This window comes from Saccopteryx leptura, chromosome 2, assembly GCF_036850995.1.
Source record: "Saccopteryx leptura isolate mSacLep1 chromosome 2, mSacLep1_pri_phased_curated, whole genome shotgun sequence".
Taxonomy (NCBI): Eukaryota; Metazoa; Chordata; class Mammalia; order Chiroptera; family Emballonuridae; genus Saccopteryx; species Saccopteryx leptura.
In genome coordinates this window covers 60,063,879-60,083,524 of record NC_089504.1, presented here as the reverse complement: position 1 = coordinate 60,083,524, position 19,646 = coordinate 60,063,879, and the positions used below count along the sequence as shown (strand labels likewise).

General features: G+C 47.1%; 1 protein-coding gene across 5 annotated transcripts in view; it reads right to left on the bottom strand.

Moving 5' to 3' along the window:
* Positions 1-10,572: 10,572 nt before the first annotated feature.
* Positions 10,573-19,646, bottom strand: part of KANK1 (KN motif and ankyrin repeat domains 1) — a 249,516-nt gene continuing 240,442 nt past the window's right edge. For all 5 annotated transcript variants that reach the window (XM_066368045.1, XM_066368049.1, XM_066368048.1 and 2 more), the window contains 5 exons: positions 18,400-18,619; positions 15,425-15,567; positions 14,581-14,781; positions 12,160-12,258; positions 10,573-11,590 (listed from right to left, as the gene is read on the bottom strand). In XM_066368045.1, coding sequence (XP_066224142.1) covers positions 11,528-11,590; positions 12,160-12,258; positions 14,581-14,781; positions 15,425-15,567; positions 18,400-18,619 — 726 coding nt within the window. In that variant the 3' untranslated portion in view covers positions 10,573-11,527. The remainder of the gene's footprint in view (positions 11,591-12,159; positions 12,259-14,580; positions 14,782-15,424; positions 15,568-18,399; positions 18,620-19,646) is intronic.

The following is a 19,646-nucleotide window of genomic DNA, read 5'->3' as shown; positions in this document are numbered from 1 at the left end:
TGTCTTTGTAATGGCTGTGAGAATGCACTTGGGCTATGCAGCTGCAAGATCAGAGTCATGTGGGATAGAGCTTAATCACCTCTGCTCCCTGATCGAAGCCAGCCTAGAACAGCGAACAGCAGGGAGTGAGATGGGCCACAGTCAACAGAGCCACTTCACTGGCCACCCAGACATGTGAGCAATAAATGCCTACTGCTGTAGTACTTCACTGAGGCCCTTGGGGCTATGTGTTACACAGCACTGTTGTGGCTGTAGATAACTGACACACCCATTTAAAATTCACAGAATGACACACCCCTTAGCGGAATTATTAGAAGCAACTTTCACCTTCAAATAAAATGGGTTCCTGCAGATTGCTTCTTCACCTGCATTGCTTGGAGCAGAGAGATGAAGATCTTCCATTGGTCTTCAACTTTAGATCAGTTTGATATTGTGGTGGAAACCAGAGAATGAACACAAAAATTGAAAAGACACTTTTTATTAGCCATCAAATGAAAACAGATGGGAGAAGCCAAGCCAAGAAAAATGATGCCTACTTATATTTCCACTGATATCAGGTAACACAGGACTTGTCTGCCCAGGTAGGGTGGGCTGTTTGTACCAGTTACTGTTCCTCATGTTGGCATTCAGCAAAAACTCCTGTACACGTTGAGGGGTCGCCCTTATAAAACTTACTGGTGAGTAATGGCAGTGTTTGGCTTCCCTAATTTCAATGTGAATTAGAAGCACAGATAAGAATCTAGCAAAACAAGTTCATGAATCAAAGTCTGTTGTGCTCTAGCAGTGGTAGGATTACTGGCCTCCCAAGCTGGAGTCACTAAACTCTGACACATAAAGGTAAATAAAAGTGCTCTGTTCTACCTTTTTAAATATGTCACAGACCAGACCACACAGCAGGTTTTTTTATGACAGTCACCAAGCTTCTGGCTATGTGGTTATATATTTGGTCATGCATCCTGACAATGATTGAACGAAGCATGTGGAAGAACTTCGTTAGTGTTCTTTGGTCATTCAAGGTCTGCTGTCAATCAGTGTCAGCAAGTGTTCTTTCTCAAAGTGCGTTTTGTCTCTCAGGGATGAATTTATAGGTGGGAGAGGACATAAACAAGCTGACTCCAGTTTCCCGCTGATTTCTCCACCTTCTTTGTACACTACTCATCTTAATTCAGTCCCTGACCCCAGAGCTATGGGCATACACTACATGCCGTTAGGAAGGAGGTCCCTGAGTTGGTTCCTGGTCCCATGGGCCCCTGTGGCCTTCCTTCACAGATGCCTTTGTCTCTCAGACCTTGATGTGAGCGTCCAGAATGACCGCTGCCCTGGCTCTGTAAAGGGAAGCCATGATGTGCCTCTGCCTGGTGGCAGAGCAAGAACACAGAGATGGAATTCAGAGGCAGCAGCAGAGAGCTGTGACGCAGCAAACCCTCTCCTCTATCCCTCACTGGGGTTTCAGAACCAGATCGTGATTTTTAAATGAGCATTTGTGAGGGAGTGAGCCAACACAAAGAGAGACTCAGTGGGACTGGCGTAAATGAAGATCTTCTTTCTAAGTGTAATGTGTGGGTCATTTCTCTTATGTGGAGGTTGTGATTCAAGTCCATGTCCTCTGGCCGAATTCTAAAACCTAATTCTGGATAAACGCAGGATTATAAACACTTGATATATTATACACGCTGTAAAAAGAAAGATGTGCCATTAAACAAGTGCATCTTTGTAAAACTCAGTTTTTAAACTGGGGAGCAAAAGGTCCCCAGGACTCCTGCTAACTGTAAGATTTAGTCACTGGAAATTGCACACAAGCAAAACTCCACAAATACAGACACCAAGGATGCCAATCTGCAGGCACTTGTGGTTGAGATAAGGGAAGTCTACTCAGGATACTCAGTACTCCTTCCCCTTGGGCCGTGGTCTCTGGGCTAACAGCATCAGCATCGCACCTGGGGACCTGTTGAAACTGCCAGTTCTCTGGCCTGTCCCCAGACCCACTGATCCAGCAACTCTGGGGTAGGGCCCAGCAATCTGCATCGTCACAACCCCCTGGGGGACTGACAGGAGCTCAAGTTTGAGAACTGCAAGTTCACAAGATACAATCTGCCTCACAAGGAACACAGGAAATGGCTATTCTTCCCAAGGAGGTTTAGTTCTTAGTACCTGTAAGGCTGGTGGCCGTGGCATTGGATTCGGGCAGACGGTAAAGGATCTGTGGAGCCGGAGGATGGTGGGCCGTTCTGTTTATTAGAGTCTCACAGTAGCCGAGGAGCAAGCAGGCAGGGAAAACCGCTTCTCCCTCTCTCTCAGGACAAACAATAGCAAAAAATGGCCCCTCCCAATGGTGTCAGGCAATCCGCAAGCTACATTCTGTCGCCCTGAGGGCAAGCACCTGCAGCCTTGCATAGACTATACACACGTGGTGCTGCCCTGTGCTCATGCACCAACCAGGCAAAGTACAAGCGAGCCAGCCTAAAACACCTGTTTGCCCAACAGTGCCCTAAGGCATCTACATGACGTATTACCTTCTCTCCTATGCATCAAGGGTGGTATTGACACATACTATCCTGGGGAAAATTAAGAAAAAGCATCATTTGAACATTTTTCTGTGCTCTCTAATTGTGTTACCAATGCTAATGTCCTTGCTGGCCACGAATCCACACCTAATCCATTTGGTTACAGTTGTACTCACTTCCTAGAACCAATTTTTATACCAATAAAGAAAACCTAAGCTACGCTGTGGCAACAAATCAAGCGCAGACGTTCCAACTGTAATGTGATAAAGGTTTATTTCTTGCTCATAATAACACCTGTAACCCAGGTCAGCTCAGGGAACTCTACTCCACAGTTACTCAGCGACCAGGCAGATCGAAAGTCCATCTCAACACCTGCCTCTATGATCGCCACGATGGGGGAAGAGGACGACCGGGTGAACTGCATGCACCCTGGCTTTTAAAGCTCCTGCCTGGGAGTAACCCATGTCACTTCCACTGTTTCATTGACAAAGCAAGTCACAGGGCCAGGCCTAAGTTCAAAAGAAGGCGGGTAGTAGTACCCTGTCCCCGTAGAGCCCAAGCTCTACCTTAATCAGGCATCCCCAATTCGACTTCCCTGCACAGTGAGTGGGACACTCCTGCCTATCAGCAGCCTGGCAGCCCCTTTGAGATTACTCTTGAGGCGGCTATGAGGATTGTACTCATCAGTGCCGAGACCAGCTGCCACCAGAGGAAAGACACAACCACACATAAGTTAGTTGCAAGAATCACACAGGCAGTTTATTACTCACAAATCCTTTTGGCGTGTCTGGGCACAGCTTAAGGGGGCCCCATCAGTGTGCTCCTCTAGGCTGTCCTTGGTCAGAGCCGTGTGGAGACAGTCCATGTTCAATGTTGGAGTCTGGGTGACTACCGCAGCAGGGGGCCTCTTAGCTTTAGTACCTTTTCTGGCCAAAGCCTTCTAACAGGTGTCAATCTACAGGATTAGCACCTTAAACCACCTTTTTGGGAGTTCCTCAAAGGGGCCCTTTTTTATGTTAATCTACTGAAATGTTACATCAAGCCATTTTTAAGGTGTTCCTAGGGAAGCTTCTTGTTTACATTAACCTACAGAGTTATGACATCAAGCCACTTCTTATCTATGTATAACTTCACAACTTCACAGACACACTACTGAGCCCTGTGCGAAAGGCAGTCTGTTTATATCTGTACACACTATATTATTTCCTATCCAGACGGCATAACTTTAATTTCCTTGCTTTTAATATTATACCTTAATTACTTTTTATATATCTTCCATATTCTTCTATATTTCTATATATTTAATTACTATAACCTTATATTACTGCAACATACCCAGAAAAAGAACTGGCAGCTCTGAAAACAGCCAGAATGGCTCCTCTCCAAGGTGACACCTGGGCCACAGCCATCCTCAGCAAAGCGGTACGTTGGCTGTAGAGGTGGTGAGACTGAGACTTCCTGGTTTTATGTGCTTTACCTCTTTGTTCCCACTGACCTTCAAATTAACAAAATCTAGTCCTTTCTCCCAAGAAGGTCTTTTTTGACCAAATGTTTTCATTTTCTATATTTAAAAAATGAAGTTACTATACACACAGGAAAGCACACCGATCCCGGACCCCCTGACGAATCACCGCCACGGGAAGGGAACAGTGCAGCTAGCTCACAGCTCACGGCTCAGACGCAGCATTACCAGGCACTCACCAGTCCCTCCCAGGTGCCCCCCACCCCTGGCCAGCTCCTCCCCCTTTCCTGATGGCCACACCCTCCTGACCTCCTACACCACACCGGTGCCTTTTTACATTCATTCATTCATTCATTCACCTAGCACCTGCCGGCCAGGCAGTCCTGGCAGGTGGTGTTACCAACCCCAGCACAGTAGCTGATCTAGCGAGCTTCCTGCAGCAAGACTGGCTTTTCAGGGGGAGTGGCAGTCACATGTTATGTTTGGGGTTGGGTCATGAGCATTCTAAACTTGTAGAGGACTCAACCAAATTAATGTTGTCCTTATTACCTGTTTAGTTAAGCACCTTCAGTGTTTCCTAACAGAGCAGATGGGACCAGAGCCAGAATCTCTGTTGCCTTACGACAACTAAGTGGCCCACCCAGCTGCCACTGGGTCTCTGTCTACAGCCGATCTTTACAGAGTCGAGCTGAGAACACAGGCAGCAAAGCACCCCGACACCTGCAGCTCAGCTCTTTTCTCTTAATCTCCTCCACGGAGCCCTGCCCCTTCAGGCGGGGCTCAGGTGGGGCTCAGGCTGGGTTAATGGATCTCTCGGGACTGGAGAATGAGGAACAAATATGTAAAATTTCTTTCAGCCCAAATACAAGATTGGCATTTGGTTTTAGGAACATTCCTACATAACTTCCATTATCTGAAAATTAGGAACATGGTTCCCATTTTCTTGCCTCTTAGCTGATGAAGGGTCTTCATGGAGAGTGTAAAGCCAGAAGCCAGGGCCAGGGCCACTATCACAGCAGCCTGGCCCATGCAGGTTCGCATTGGATTCGGACAGTCGGTAAAGAAACAACGGAGCCACAAACTGGTGGGCCATAGTCTTTAATCCTAGCTTGCACCCGGCGGGCAAGTAAAAAACATACACTGGGCTCCAAAACCCAGTCACATTCAGTGCTCACAAAGCTACTGATTTATCCGAGTTTCCTAGAATCAAAGGTTTCTAGCTCACCAGACTTATTCACCTCTGTTCCCCATCTCCTTCCTTATCCCAGATACAAACTCTATACAAACTGGCATCTCACTCAGCACTCCGCCATCTTGGCTGCTTTTCCTGGCCTCCTCCACGTGGCCTCCTTCCGCTGCTGGCTCTACTCTCTCTGCTCTTTCATGCTAACCTTAGGAACCATGAGCACAAACTCTGTTCTGCCCCCATTTTATATTGTAGCTTCACAACCTCTAATCCAATATACAAAATAGGGAAGTCTCTAGTAGAGTCACTTCTCTGAGGCATGATTGGATTGTACCACCCCACATCAAAAAGGGTGGGAAAGGCTTAATCCCAAAACCAAGCCCCAGGCTACAAGGATTCTCAACACACATTAATATCACCTGGGCGACGGCCTCCATCTTTAACAAAGTGAGCATAATACATTTTATCTGCCCAACAGAGAGGCAGGGGCAGCTGGTTCCCTACATGCTGGCTCCTCCCCAGTGTCCTCCAGAGCAGACCTCCGTGTGCACACATGCGCCAACAAAACACGGTGCCTCCCTGTCCAGCTGCCCTAGAAACCCCGGCCAGAATTCGGGCCAGGCGCCTTGGGACACCGTTACAAAGATGTCTAACTCCATCTGTCACACTCAAGGAGCTGATTGTGACTCCCCAGTCCCTCCCACAGGAACTGGCTGGTGACTGGCGAGGAGGGAGTGTGAGCAGCTCTGGAACACTGTGGTCAGCGATTCAGCCACATCCTTCTGTGGGAATCATCTTCAGCCAGATGTACTTTAAATATATGTTTATAATCAAATGGCTTCTAAATTATAGCCATGCTAGATAAGAACAAAGCTAATATATGATTAGTTATTTCCTTACGGCAGAAAAAAATTAAACATTCTCTGGCTGAGGCCAAGGCTTTACAATTGTGTTTTCAGTAAAAAAAAAGAAAAAAAAAGAAAATAGAAAATTGTCTTTATTCCAAAGCCAAAGCAATGGGTCACAGCCTCCTGCCAGTGCAGGAACAGTCTGCCTCATAATGAAGTAGGGAAAGACGAAAAAGATTGATTTGGGAAATGTTGGGCAGATAAAATATATTATGCTCACTTTGTTAAAGATGGCGCTGCCCACGTGGAGGCCGTCACCCAGGTGATATTAATGTGTGTTGGGGGCGGGCTGTGGGCAGGCAGAATCCTTGTAGCCTGGGGCTTGGTTTTAGGATTGAGCCTTTCCCACCCCTTTTTTTTTAAATTAATATTTTTAATTTATTTATTCATTTTAGAGAGGAGAGGGAGAGACAGGGAGAGAGAGAGAGGAGAGACAGAGAGAGAGAAGGAGGGGAAGAGCTGGAAGCATCAACTCCCATATATGCCTTGACCAGGCAAGCCCAGGGTTTCGAACCAGCGACCTCAGCATTTCCAGGTCAACGCTTTTACCCACTGCGCCACCACAGGTCAGGCCTTTCCCACCCTTTTTGATGTGGGGTGGTACAATCCCATCATGCCCCAGATAAGTGACTTTGTATTAGAGACTTCCCTATTTTGTATATTGGATTAAAGGTTTGGATTTCTACACTATAAAAGAGGGGCAGAACAGGAGCTTGCTCTCTCGGTTCCTGAAATTATCATTAGAGGAGAGAGCAGAGAGGAGAAGGGAGAGAGGCCACGTGGAGGAGGCCAGGAGAACCAGCCAAGATGGTGGAGTGTCAAGTGAGATGCCAGTTTGTGCAGAGTTTGTGCAGGGATAAGGAAGGAGATGGGGAACAGAGGTGAATAAGTCTGGTGAGCTAGAAACCTTTGATTCTAGGAAACTCGGATAAGTCAGTAGCTTTGTGAGCACTGAATGTGAGTGGATTTTGGAGCCCGGTGTGTGTGTGTTTTTACTTGCTCACCAGGTGCAAGCTACGATTAAAGGTAATGGCCCACCAGTTCTTGGCTCCGTTGTTTCATTACTGTCCAAATCTAATGCAAACCTGCGTGGGACAGGTGGCTGTGATGGTGGCCGTGTCTAGTGGCTTGACACTTAGTTTTAAGACTAAGCTTTTCCCCACACCCTTGACTGTTGCATGATAGGGGGTGGTGCACTCTCATGAGGAATCCCATTATGCCTCAAACAAATGACTTTTTATCAGAGACTATCTTGTTTGTATATTGGATTAAAGATTTTGATTTCTACACTATAAAATGGGGCAGAGGAGCCCATGCTAGAGGAGAGCAGAGAAAGGCACGTGAAGGAGAGGAGAAGCAGCCAAGATGGCAGAATGCTGAAGGAGAAACCAGTTTGTGCAAAGAGAAGGAGATGGGGAACAGAGGTGAATAAGGCTGGTGAGGTAAAAACCTTTGATTCTAGGAATACTCGGGTAAGTCAGTGGCTTTGGGAGCCCTAAATGGAAAGGGAAGTGTTTTCCCACTGTGTGTATTTCTTGCCCACTGGGTACAAGCTAGAATTAAAGCTAATGGCCCACCAGTTCTTGGCTCCGTTGTTTCATTACCGTCTGTCTGAATCAAATGCAAACCTGCATGGGCCAGGCGGCTGTGCTGGTGGCCGCAGCTACTGGCCATATAACCCTTGTTCCCCATCTCCTTCCTTCTCTCTGCACAAACTTCGTACAAATTGGCTTCTCCTTCAGCACTCTGCCATCTTGGCCGCTTCTCTTCTGCAATGCTAATTTCAGGAATAGAGAGAGAGAGAGAGAGAGAGAGAGAGAATGAAGGCGCCCCTGGTCTCCCCATTTTATAGTGTAGAAATCAAAACTTTTAAGCCAATATACAAATAAGGAAGTCTCTGATACAAAGTCACTTATCTGAGGCCATAGATGGGATTCCTCATGAGAGTGCACCACCCTCTATCATGCAACAGTCAAGGGTGTGGGAGAAAGCTTAGTTTTGAAGATCTTAGTATTAAAAGGGTGGGAAAGGCTTAGTCTTAAAACTAAGCCTTTTAGGCTATAATGACTTCGCCAGCTTATAGCCTGTCTCCTATACCCAATGCAAACTATAAGCAAGCAAACATACATATTCACAAACTTATTTGACCGACACTGGTCTTCTAGAAATGACTTATCCAGGAGATGCAGAGATGCCACTGAGATTGCGTAAACACCGGGCTCCTTACTCATCAAAGACAAAACAGGAAGCAAAGCTGATGTTTCTTGTTTTGTTTACAGCTCTCCCCACCTGGCCTTGTTTAGAAAAGAAACGGTAGTGTCATAATTCAGGAGTAATAAAACTCTCAGTGTGGACAGAAGGCCACATAGAGAAAACATCAGGGGTGTTCCTTAAAGATGCAGATTCCCAGACCTTAAGAACCAGAATCTGCAGGGCAGGGGCCCAGAATCTGCACTTTCACCAGCTCCCTCAGGGAATTCCTGCACCTGCTGTGAAGGGGAGAATTACAAAAGTAAAAATATCTGTGCTTAAAACAGGCATCCCCCACAAAGGACCAGATTAGGTTAGTCTGTTTACCATTTCCCTGGAGGGGGAAATTGCAGTTTTCTTATCTGATTGTCTGCCAGCCTTATCCCAGATCTGCGGTATTTCAGTGTTGCGTAAGTCAGGGATAAAATTGTTCGCATTGCAGTATTGGAAAATTACAGGGAGGGACTCACCGTGTCATTTACTTGGGGGACTAATGCTAGATAGTGTGTTCTGGGTAACTTACTGCAGGAGCAAGGCCCTCCCCTGTGGTAAGTATGGGGTTCAGTCCACGCAGTCTTCATGCAGGACACCATCAGTTTTATTTTCTTAACATTGAGGTCTCCCAAGTTCCCATTGCTCAATTCCTTTTGCCTTAAGGTGGATTCTGGCTTTTAGCTTCTGAATTACTAGGACAGGGTGTCTAGAAAACTGGCTGTCACAGGCTTAGCCTTCTCTCACTAAAGCTGGGAGAAAAGATCGGGGTGCCCAGCCCTCTGCTGGCCTTTCTCGGGGACCTGGCCCAAGCGCCCTGCCCTGCCACATTTCCCTGTATGGATCTGTGTCTCAGTAAATCACAGCTGTACCGACGGAGAGAATCAGGCTGGTTTATACAGTGTGCCAAGATCTGAAGATAAAGAGCACTCAGTGCCCAGTGTTAGCAGAGCAAACAAGGCGTGAGGAAGCACACGTGACCCAGAAGTTAGATGTGTCCTGCTTGAATAAGACCTCATTTTGTAGTAGAACAAGAACTTGTTTTCTTGTTGCAAAGTTTAGCACAAGGAATCTAAAATGCAGCATGCAGGCATATGAATTCATTTTCTCTAGCACTGACAATATTACCTTCCTTTCTCAAATGGAACAGAGACAATTCCCAGAACGACAACCCCCCTGAGATATAGCCCTGCTTGCTCAAAAGGCAGAGCATGTCAGAGACAGAAAACTCAGTCCTGCTTTTCTTCAAACACGAACTCTTCCACTTTAATTCATTGTGCTAGTTCAGATCTGATCGAACTTGGCCTTGAATAACTATCTGAACTGAAGTTTAGCCCAAATTCAAGAGCTGGTAGATTTATCCCAGGAGGGAAAGAGATGCTCGTGACTCTAGGCAGCTGTGACCTCATTTTCGTGGTTCACGGAACAGGATGGCCCCTCTGCCCCGGAGGCCCCAGGATGAATTGAGAGCGCCTCTGTTACTGCCCCAAATGGGCCTGAATTGCCAGCAACGCTTTTCACAGCGTCTCCACGGGGCAAACGTCTGAGCTCGTGAAAACACGCTTTCCAGAGCAAGCACTGGGATGCTGCACACCCCTGCTGAAGAAATCTAGTTTCTGGCCGTTTTCCATGAGCTCAGTAATGAATGAATAAATGACAGAAAGGAAGGCAAAGGAGAAAGAAAAGGAAGAAAATTTTAAGAAAAGCCTCAGTAATATTTTTCCAATGCACCTGGCTCTCCCACGACCTGGGTTAAAAACCTATTACCAGCAACTCTACAAAAGACCTCGTGTGCATTCTGGCTTCCGTGCTTCTTCACAGGAATGCAAGGGACTCAAATCCCCTTACTTTCTAAGGACTTGGAAACAGGTGCTGTTGGGCCAATGGCAGTCTGAAATTAAAAGTCTGCCTGGCTTCTCTCTCCGTTCTTATCATTACGGGTTTCAACCCGTACCCAGCAGTTACACTCAAAATTAGAATGAAGATCTAGTGCTCCTGCCTGTGAGAAGAGAGCTCACTGGCTCCCCTTGGAGATGACCTGGCTGATGAACTGTTTGCCTAATAAGGTCTTAAATTTCAGACTCGTGACGTGCAACCTGAGTAATGAGCAGAGCTGTGGTGCTCTCGGAAGATGTGCGTCTTCTCTTGTCGGAGAGCGACAGTGGGCCGGGCACTCGGCTCCCTGCGCCATCCATCCATCAGCTTGCGCTGCCGCTGCTGTAAGTCAACGGGACCGGGGCAGACAGCTGTCAGAGACGAGGCAGGGCCAAGCAAAGAGCTTAATGAAATTTTATTTTGAAAATATGGCAAGTCTAAGGCACTTCAGACATTTAAATACATGTAAGACCAAAGTAAGTGTGACATGGTATAAAGGAATCCATAAATACGTGGAGAATTACACTATGTTTCTCCAGAGACAAATTTATAGCCAATTCTTCTAACACAAATTCAACCTTTATCATTAGAGTTGTGCAATTATTAATAAAAATATGGTAGTTAGATGTAGTTCTTCATGTCTTTTATTACCAAGGAATATAAAAGTTGAAAATACTGTGTCAATTTTATATAGATATCTTTTATATAAAAAGTCGTATAATACATCCACCCAGATAAGACCAACTAAAAAGATTTCCTTCTGTTCAGTGTTATACATTTTAAGAATTCTTTTAATTTTAACCCAGAAACCTACCAGCCCAGGCCCAAGTTGCTCATGATCAAAGTCATCTCAACGTACTTGAAAATAACAGAGACAAAAGAAAAAATCAACAAAACCACCCTGGAATGAAATTTTTAAAGAGCCTTCCAATGGTTCCACATTAGTAAATATAAATACTTGTGGAAAAATGTACACCACCATGCCAGTGAGAACCCGACACGTCTCAGCAGTGGTGGGAGAGGGAAGAGAGAAGGAATACAAGTTGCCCGCTGAGGTCAGGTTTCAGTTTCCTACAACTGCACATAGCGGAGCAGACTCAACAGCAACACGACCAGGGTCAGGTGTGCCCAACACAGAGGGAAGATGGCCAGAAGGGAGGGTGTGCCCGCCGGCAACGTCCTGCTGTCTCAGCTTCTGCTGGGACAGCTCCAGCCTTCGGTCGTTGGCTTTGTGTGTTTTGTTTGCTGGTGAGCTCAGGCACAACACGTATACATTCAGCATCTGTCACCCCAACAGGAACAATTAGCAGCTTAATGGTGGCGATGTGAATAGATGGCTGTTTTTACATAATCAGTCAGACGAAGCTCGGTGGGTGGGACCAGGAGATGCCTTCCTTCCAAGCCGAGGGGTGCCCTAGAGACCAGGGAAAGAAAAAAAAGCTGGGGGTTAATGCGTGACTTCAGGCAGATGTGTCCTCTGTGACAGGAAGTCTGTCCACCGGACTGACAGCCACCTGCGCGCCAGAGCGAGGAGAGCTGGAACACAGCACACAGGTCCACCAGCAGGAAGTGCTAAGGAGCCAGCTGAGCGTGGCAGTGTGACATCCCACTGTCCTGGGAAGTCAACTTCCTGCTAAGAAGTGGATGCTACTCCCACTAGCTCCGTTAGGAAAAAGGCCAGGAACAGGGTGATATGTATAAATATGTGTGGGTTCAGGATATACCATTGGTATAATTCTGCCCAGAATAAGCCCTTTGTGTGCGAGGATTTGTCTCCTAAGAGAAGCAGGGTCTCTGCTGGGCTCACCATGAGCACTTCTGGGTGGGATAAAAGTGATAAGACTCTTAAGTTCCAGACTAAAACTTCCACGTTCAGAATCATCATAATACCTGTCTGTGCCTCCTGTCAATTCTCAGGGGGTGGGGGCCCACCAGTCTTGTGGATTTCAGCCTGTTAACAAATGCCAAATGCACAGCACTCACCGGAGACTGGGCTTTGGCGAAGTTGACGTGGGCGTAGAGGAGAACGGCGATGTCCTTGTGTCCTGCTTCCAGAGCGATCGAGAGTGCAGTGCTGCCATCCTTAGGGTGAAAAGAACAAGCCAGGGTGCATGTCTCAAACTTACTGACAGCCAAAAGGTAAGAGAACAAAATACATCTGGTAATTGATGTGTTCCCCCACATCTAGCCGCTTGGTCAGCCCTTCAGAGAACTTTTCTGGACCTCAGTGTGCTAAGCCCTACAGATACAAGGATGAATGAGGCACAGGCTCCACCCTAAGGAATTCACAGTCCAGAGGACAATCCCCAGTCCCCTATGTCTCTGCCTCCCAGGGGTCAGTGTGTAGGTCTGCACACTGGATCTTCAACAAATGCAGGCTGCCCATGAATAATTCTCATACAACCACTGTGCCCACCAGCAGGGGGCAGTAATGATGGGGGTTGAAAGACATTTTAGTTTCTATTTTTCTTATAATTACAAATAAGCAGGCATGTACCATCATGTATGCTCTGACATCTTGAAATTTGCTAAAGATCTCTTAATTTCCTTCTTGGGGAAAGAGTTGATCCTACACCCCAAACCACCCAGTGGAACGCTGTAGCATCCATATGAAAGCACTGAATCCTGTGGGCTGGAAGAAGTGTACTGGCCGGACCAGGCGGTGGAGCAGTGGATGGAACGTTGGCCTGGGACACTGAGGACTCAGGTTCGAAACCCTGAGGTTGCCGGCTTGAGCACAGGCTCATCAGCTCGAGTGCAGGGTTGCCCGCTGGCTTGAACAAGTGGACACTGGCTCAGCTTGAGCACCCCCCCCCCGCCCCCGTCAAGGCACATATGAGAAGGCAATCAATGAACAACTAAGGTGCCGCAAGGAAGAATTGAAGCTTCTCATCTCTCTCCCATCCTGTCTGTCCCTGCCTCTCTCTCTCTTAAAAAAAAAAAAAAAAAAGGTATTGTATGAAACTATGAGGGAAACACTACATACGGGAAAGGAAACGTGTCAAATGTTTGATTTCCAATGAACTGCAGGGATTTAAATATAAAGGACCATCAAAGTAAAAAAGCTCAGCACAAATTATTTTCTGTCTAGTTTTGGAATAAGAATTCCCTCTGGGCCGCTGGCCACAGGAAACAATCCTCATGTGGTTTGAATCTTCTGGTCCCTCCCTCCCAGTCTGTGAGTCCTGGGAGGCCCGTCTTCCTCCAGAGGCCAGCTGAATGCCCCCATTCCTTTAAGGATGAAAAGTGACCAAGATGTATGGAAGTCCCTGTGGCTCTAGCCTCTTATGAACTATACCCACAAGCTGTTCTTTGCTGAGAGAGAACAGGAATAAGAGCAACAGACAGAACCAAGATACATGAAGCAAACTGTTACTGAGGGAGGACCGCTTGGAAATGCCCCGCCTGCCAGAGGAAGCGAGGGAGCTGGTCCCACCGCGCTCCTGTGGAGGTCACTGCACGCAGGACGCAGCGGGCCTTCGGGCCAGTCAGTGCCTCTCTGCTCTCCTTTCCTGCTGCCTCGGGCTCACAGGGCCCTGAAGTTTTAGTGCAAAGGAGGATGTTCTCCCACTAACATTTTAGTGTTTTGAGTTCAAGGAAGCTCTGGTCCAAACCTGTGCTCCACAGAGATAAACTCTCCAAAATAGAGCCAGCCCAACCCAACCTCTACGGCCTTTGGACCTTTCAACCCTGTCACCACTGAAGTGTCAGTTCCTGCGCCTTCCCCTATCAGTGCTGCTCCACTTTGGCCTGAAGACATCCAGAGGAGCAGCATTCCTGAGGATGTTTCCCAGCCCAGGGGTGGCCGGGGGATGGGGACAGCCGAGGACCTGGGAGAGGAGAAGAGCGCTGATGACGGGAGCAGCCCTAGCGGGATGGGGAAGATGTGCTTGGAGGCCGAGGCAGCCTCGATCCCCTGCTGAGGGGACCCTGCGCCAATGGGCCCCAGTGAAGGGCACGCCTCCCTCTTTCCACCGGCCTGGGATAATCGTTCAGATCACCCAGTAACCCCCCATGTGATGGCTAGTAATCCAGACTTCCAAATGGACCGGGGACCTGGTCCCCTCAGGGGATTGAAAAGTTGCCCACACCGATTCTGATTCGCTATTGTAAACATGTTTATTCCCGTTTATTCTGCTGGTTCTCGTACATGCCCATCACCTTCTTCCTTTAATGAATTCTGGGGTGAGGCCGATTTACCTTTCTGTCTTTGGCTTCAACTAATGGAGTATTAATTAGCTGGCACACAGTAACGCTGCCAAGCTGGGCCATGAAGCGAGGTGGCCTGGAAGGCAACACAAATCCCCAAGGAGAATCAAGGAGGATGTTCTCTCTCCCCCTGGCCAACCAGCACTCGCAGCCCTCCCTGCTGTCTCCACGGAGGCCCAATGGGGGACAGCTTACATTGTCCTCCAGGTGGCCATTGCAGCCCGGCTGGGCCAGCAGCAGCTTGACGATCTCCACGTGCCCATGCTCGCTGGCACACATCAGGGCGGTGGAGCCCTCGTCGTCCTGTATGTTGACGTCGGCACCGCAGGCCAGCAGGCCCCGCACCATGTCTATCCGCCCGTGACTGACCGCCAGCATGAGGGCTGTCTGTCCTGCCTGCGGAGAGAGACGACCGTAAACTCCAGAAGGTCAAACCTGGCCGGCAGGTGTGGTCGATAGTGGGGCTGTGCTGGCAGGCGACAAGGGGAGAAGGCAGTGTGATGACAGAGGGGAAGGTGGGTGTGGAATTTCTTGGGGGTGGGTGGTGGCGGGCAGGGAGCAATCAGTTTCTCATGAGCGATGAGCTAAGTTATGAAGTTAGATCATAAGGTAATGAGTCAATTTTCCCCTTTAGCTTGGAGGTTCTGTCTCGTTGTCAAGGAGGCACAAAGTCAGTGGATGGTTAACCAAGTCAAACTACGAACACATCTGAACTAGGGGCACTTGGTACCCGGCATGAAGACAGTCACCTGGTAGGCGCTGGGGCCTCCCAGTCACTTATTGACAGGCTGACCCACAGTTTCTGTACACACTGCTCCAAGCAGACGCAGCGCAAGGCAAAGGACGGAGAAGTTTCCAGCGGGAAGCTGGAGTATTTCATCAATGTGTTTGGTCATCTAGGACTGCCAGGCAGCCACACAGGCTCAGGGCTGAGCCAGTGAGCAGGTGCCCAGCGGTGGGAAATGTGGTGTGGGAACCTGAGCTGGTGGGAACTGCCACAGCAAGCGTGACCACGAGCCTGGGAAGAAAGCGTGCTCACCTGGCTGGCTTTGGCGTTCACATCCCCACAGCCAAATAGTTCCTCCACAACCCGCATGTCCTTCTCCGCTTCCACGGCGGCCAGGGCTGCCAGCATGATGGGGGTGTACCCTGCCTTGTTCTGATGATCCACATTACACACGTCTGCAAAGACAGGAGTCTTTTTTAAGGAGAAGCCATCTCCTAACATGAGCTGAAGGTATGGTGTTTGAAAGAACCCAATGAAATGGCCTACGGTGGTCCAAGTTCAAGAGTGACTTGGAAGGAAATGTGAGAAGTGTTCTTTTATCAAACAAAAAAATTATTTTTTGTTATTTCATGAGGCCAGAAGCAACAGTGCGCTTTCATTGCATGTCTTGTTTACAACTGCTGGTTGAACTCTAATAGCTTGGAGATCTGGGAGGTTGTCCTAAGCAATGCTTGCTGTGAGGAATAAACAATAATGTACAAACTAGGTATTAATCTGTGTCTAGGAAATCACTGTTTTGGAGTAAAGATGACAGAACTACAAGTGAAAAAGATTTGTAATTGTAAAAGCTTCTGACTGATACTCTGAATATGGTGCTATCTTATTTAGAATCCACGACTCACTCTGAGACCCTAGGTTCACTAATCTGACTTGTCTGAGGCCCTTAGAAGCAGAATTTCAATCACATGACACCTTCTCTGGAGCTGTGGTCTGAACAAATGTAGTCAAGTGCTCTAAGACACTGTCAGGGACTAAAAGACCCTATAAACCAGACCTTGCCCTTTCTTGTAATTCTTAAGAGCTCTTCTGGGGTGAAATTATCTTCCAAAAATTTTTAAATCCCTTCAGCACTTTCTAATAAAATGAAAAGAACGAAGGCATCAGGTCATCATTTTATGTGTGACCAAGTACAGTTAGGATGTTTAGGATGCTTCCATCATACAGATAAAAGGAGGCACCAGGAAACTTTCCTTGAGTTCGAAAACTTTCCATGAGTCCACAGGGACATATGGCATTTATAATAGTGAATATTTTTTAATGTAGAAAGGAAAAAGAAAAGGAAAAGCTGTATGATGAAGCAGGTGAGCAGACATGCTTACGGAGGCTCCTCAGTGTCTGTGATGTTCGCTTCCTCACAGATGCTGTACTATCTGAGATTCGTAATCTCAGCCTAATAAGGGTGAGCAGTAAAAGGTTAAGTAAACCCAGAAAAGTGCTCAATAAAGCAATCCAACAATAGGATTAATTAAATCATTTAATTTACCAAAATATCTTGTCCACACAAATTTTCCAAGGATAGGTTAAAATTCAGTCTTTTTAAATGCTGGACTGTAGGCTGATGCTGGTCTACCAGAAAATTATAGACTGTTAATCATCTTCATGTTGTATGAAGATAAGAGACCCAACAGACTGTATAATCTTCATAAAATATCATAGTGGTTAACTCTTACAGACCAGCACATTTCTGGTGGACCGGTCTGCGGAACAACAGCTGAAAACCACTGGGTTAAATCATTATCAGGAGGAATCCTGAAATCTTATTTTTAGCTTTCCTGGTTATCATCCACTTCTCTGTTTCAACAATAACTTGGGCTGAGAGTATCACCAGCTCTGTTTGTAGGATGGAAGTGGGAAGGGAAAGAGGTGTGGAATTCCGTTCTGAAAGATGGAAGCAGCTTTATCCACGTGGCCCTTACACTAGGACCAAGCACACTTCGAAGAGAAAAGCGGACAAATCTGCTTGGTTTCTTCTCTCACTAATCCAGCATCCACAAAACAGGTAGAAAAAATGGGTCTGTTGGGTCAGAAAGCAGTATGGAAAATGACAACTTCATGGTCATATTCTAAATCAGATGTCCACACTGTATTTTCATAGACCGAGGCACTGTGAATGTGTATCAGTCACATACTAGAAATAAAAACAGGTATTTTAAAAATAAATAAAAATAACCTGGGCTCGAATGGTGGTGGTGCAGTGGATAGAACATCGACCTGGGACGCTGAGGTCCCAGGTTCAAACCCCGAGATCTCCAGCTTGAGTGCAGGCTCACTAGCCTGAGTGTGGAGATGCCTGCTTGAGTGTGGGATCACATCCATGACCCATGGTCACTGGCTTGAAGCTCAAGGTCGCTGGCTTGAGCAGGGGTCACTAGCTTCACTGGAGCCCCCCCGGTCAGGACACATATGAGAAGCAATCAATGAACAACTAAAGTACCACAACTACGAGTTGATGTTTCTCATCTCTCTCTCTCCCTTAAACAACAACAACAACAAAAAAAAAAAAAAAAGAAAAAAGAAAAAAAGAAGAAACCCAAACAATTTAGGAACTGTGTAACTATATGTACCACTGGGCTGCTCCATTTGAACAACAAGTCGAAAGCTCAGTTTTCTCAAAGGGACCTTCTATGTAGCACCCCCTCACTTCATCTTTAATACACCCATTGGCAATACTCTGAGATGGCAAGTTCCAATTATAAACAAGAATTTCCCAGTAACTGGGTGTATTTTGGAGAAAATGGGGATAATTCTAACCATAATTTTGTTACAGTGCCTTTGCTTGGTCCCCTATCTTGACTAAGCGCACACTTCAGTGAGACAGTTGGATGGAGATCGTGGAGCAGGGACAAGTCAAGCAGCCCGTCAACACCAAAGCTGTGACTGGCCCCAGGAGCAGCACGCTGCTTCCTGAGAGCCAGCCCCCCAAGCCTGCATGGTTCAACTGAGGGGGGCACGGGAGTCCAGGGCTACTCCTCGCCAGGGTGCTGCGGACCTGCAGCAAGATCCTCCAAACCTCCTTTCAAAACAGGTCTGGCATCTGGGTCATCCGTTCTGTTTAAACGTCCAGCCTCCCGTGACAAGTCAAGAATGATAACCTTGCCACACCACACGAAACAGCGATGAGAAGGATGGCAGGATGGTCACAGAATTGAGGAGCAGCCTGACCGGTCTCCCTGAGATCAGTCACAACCCGAGTGCTGTTAGAGGAGAGGCTGGGACAGCCAACGTACCAGCGTCCAAGAGCAGCTTCACAATCTCAAAGTTGGAGTGCGACACGCTGTAATGGAGGGCTGTGTTGCCGTTGCCGTCGGCCATGTTGATGATGTGACGGAGGACGTCTGGGGAGATGGCCGCAAAGGCAGCGATGTAGTCCCCCACCATGGCCGGGACGGCCGACTTCTGACTGGATACGCGGAACCACTCGTGCTGGAGCGTGTTCAGACAGAACCTCTGCCAAAACACCAAGCAAGCGGCCATTAGTTCTTCTATTTATAGACTTTCTGAGACCCAGCTGAGAGCCCAAGAAACCAAGCCTTTTATAGTCAAAGTGTAGGCAGTTGGAACTGGCTCGCAAAAACAACTTATGAAACCCAGAGCCCTTAGAAGCCTCAAATTCCAAACCAGAACATCCCTCCTGATTTTAAAGCACAAACAGATTATGATTTCTATAAAAGAGGCCACACAGCACTATACAAGAGTTCAAATTTGGGTTCTGTTACTTATGAGCTGTTTAAGGCTCTGTGTAAGATCCTTATTCTGTGCCTCAGTTTCCTCACCTGCAAAATGGGGACAATAAAAATACCTTTGCTTCATAGTGTTTGCGGTGAGAACAAATGAGACCATAAATGTAAATCGTAGGCCTGCCTCTGTACATTACTGAACTATTACTATTATGTAGTTATGCATGCCTTGCAAATGATTTTCATAGAAACTGGAACAGGAGAAATTACTTAACCCATACTTAAATATGCCACTTCTTTCTTATCTGGACCAACCTCGACTCCTTCAACAGCTCCATAACACTAGGCTGGGAGACCATAAGCACATTAGCCAACTCCATTCCCACTCTGATATTTAACCCATTTATGCTGGAGGTTGAAATTTAGTTCTTTAAAAATTTTCCAAAAATTCACAACACTTTTTGACAGGCTCCTAGCATGCCAGTATCTGCAGCAGTGATTAACTCTGTGCACCATGTGATAACGTGTACCCTTAGGAGGCAGACATGTATGAAAAATCAGACCTTGGTGCTGACCTTGAGAAATAGGATACAATAACTCCCACTTCACTCCCGTTTGAATAATGGAGCATGTGGCATAAATGGGTTAAACACAAATGTTCAGCCATGGAAAGGGAGTAAAAAGCTGACCTGGGACAAATTACACTTCCCACTGGGATCATCTGCATTTGATCATCAGCCCCATTCACCTCCCCTTATGGTGTAGACTCATGAACATGGACATGTGTTCCATGGCTG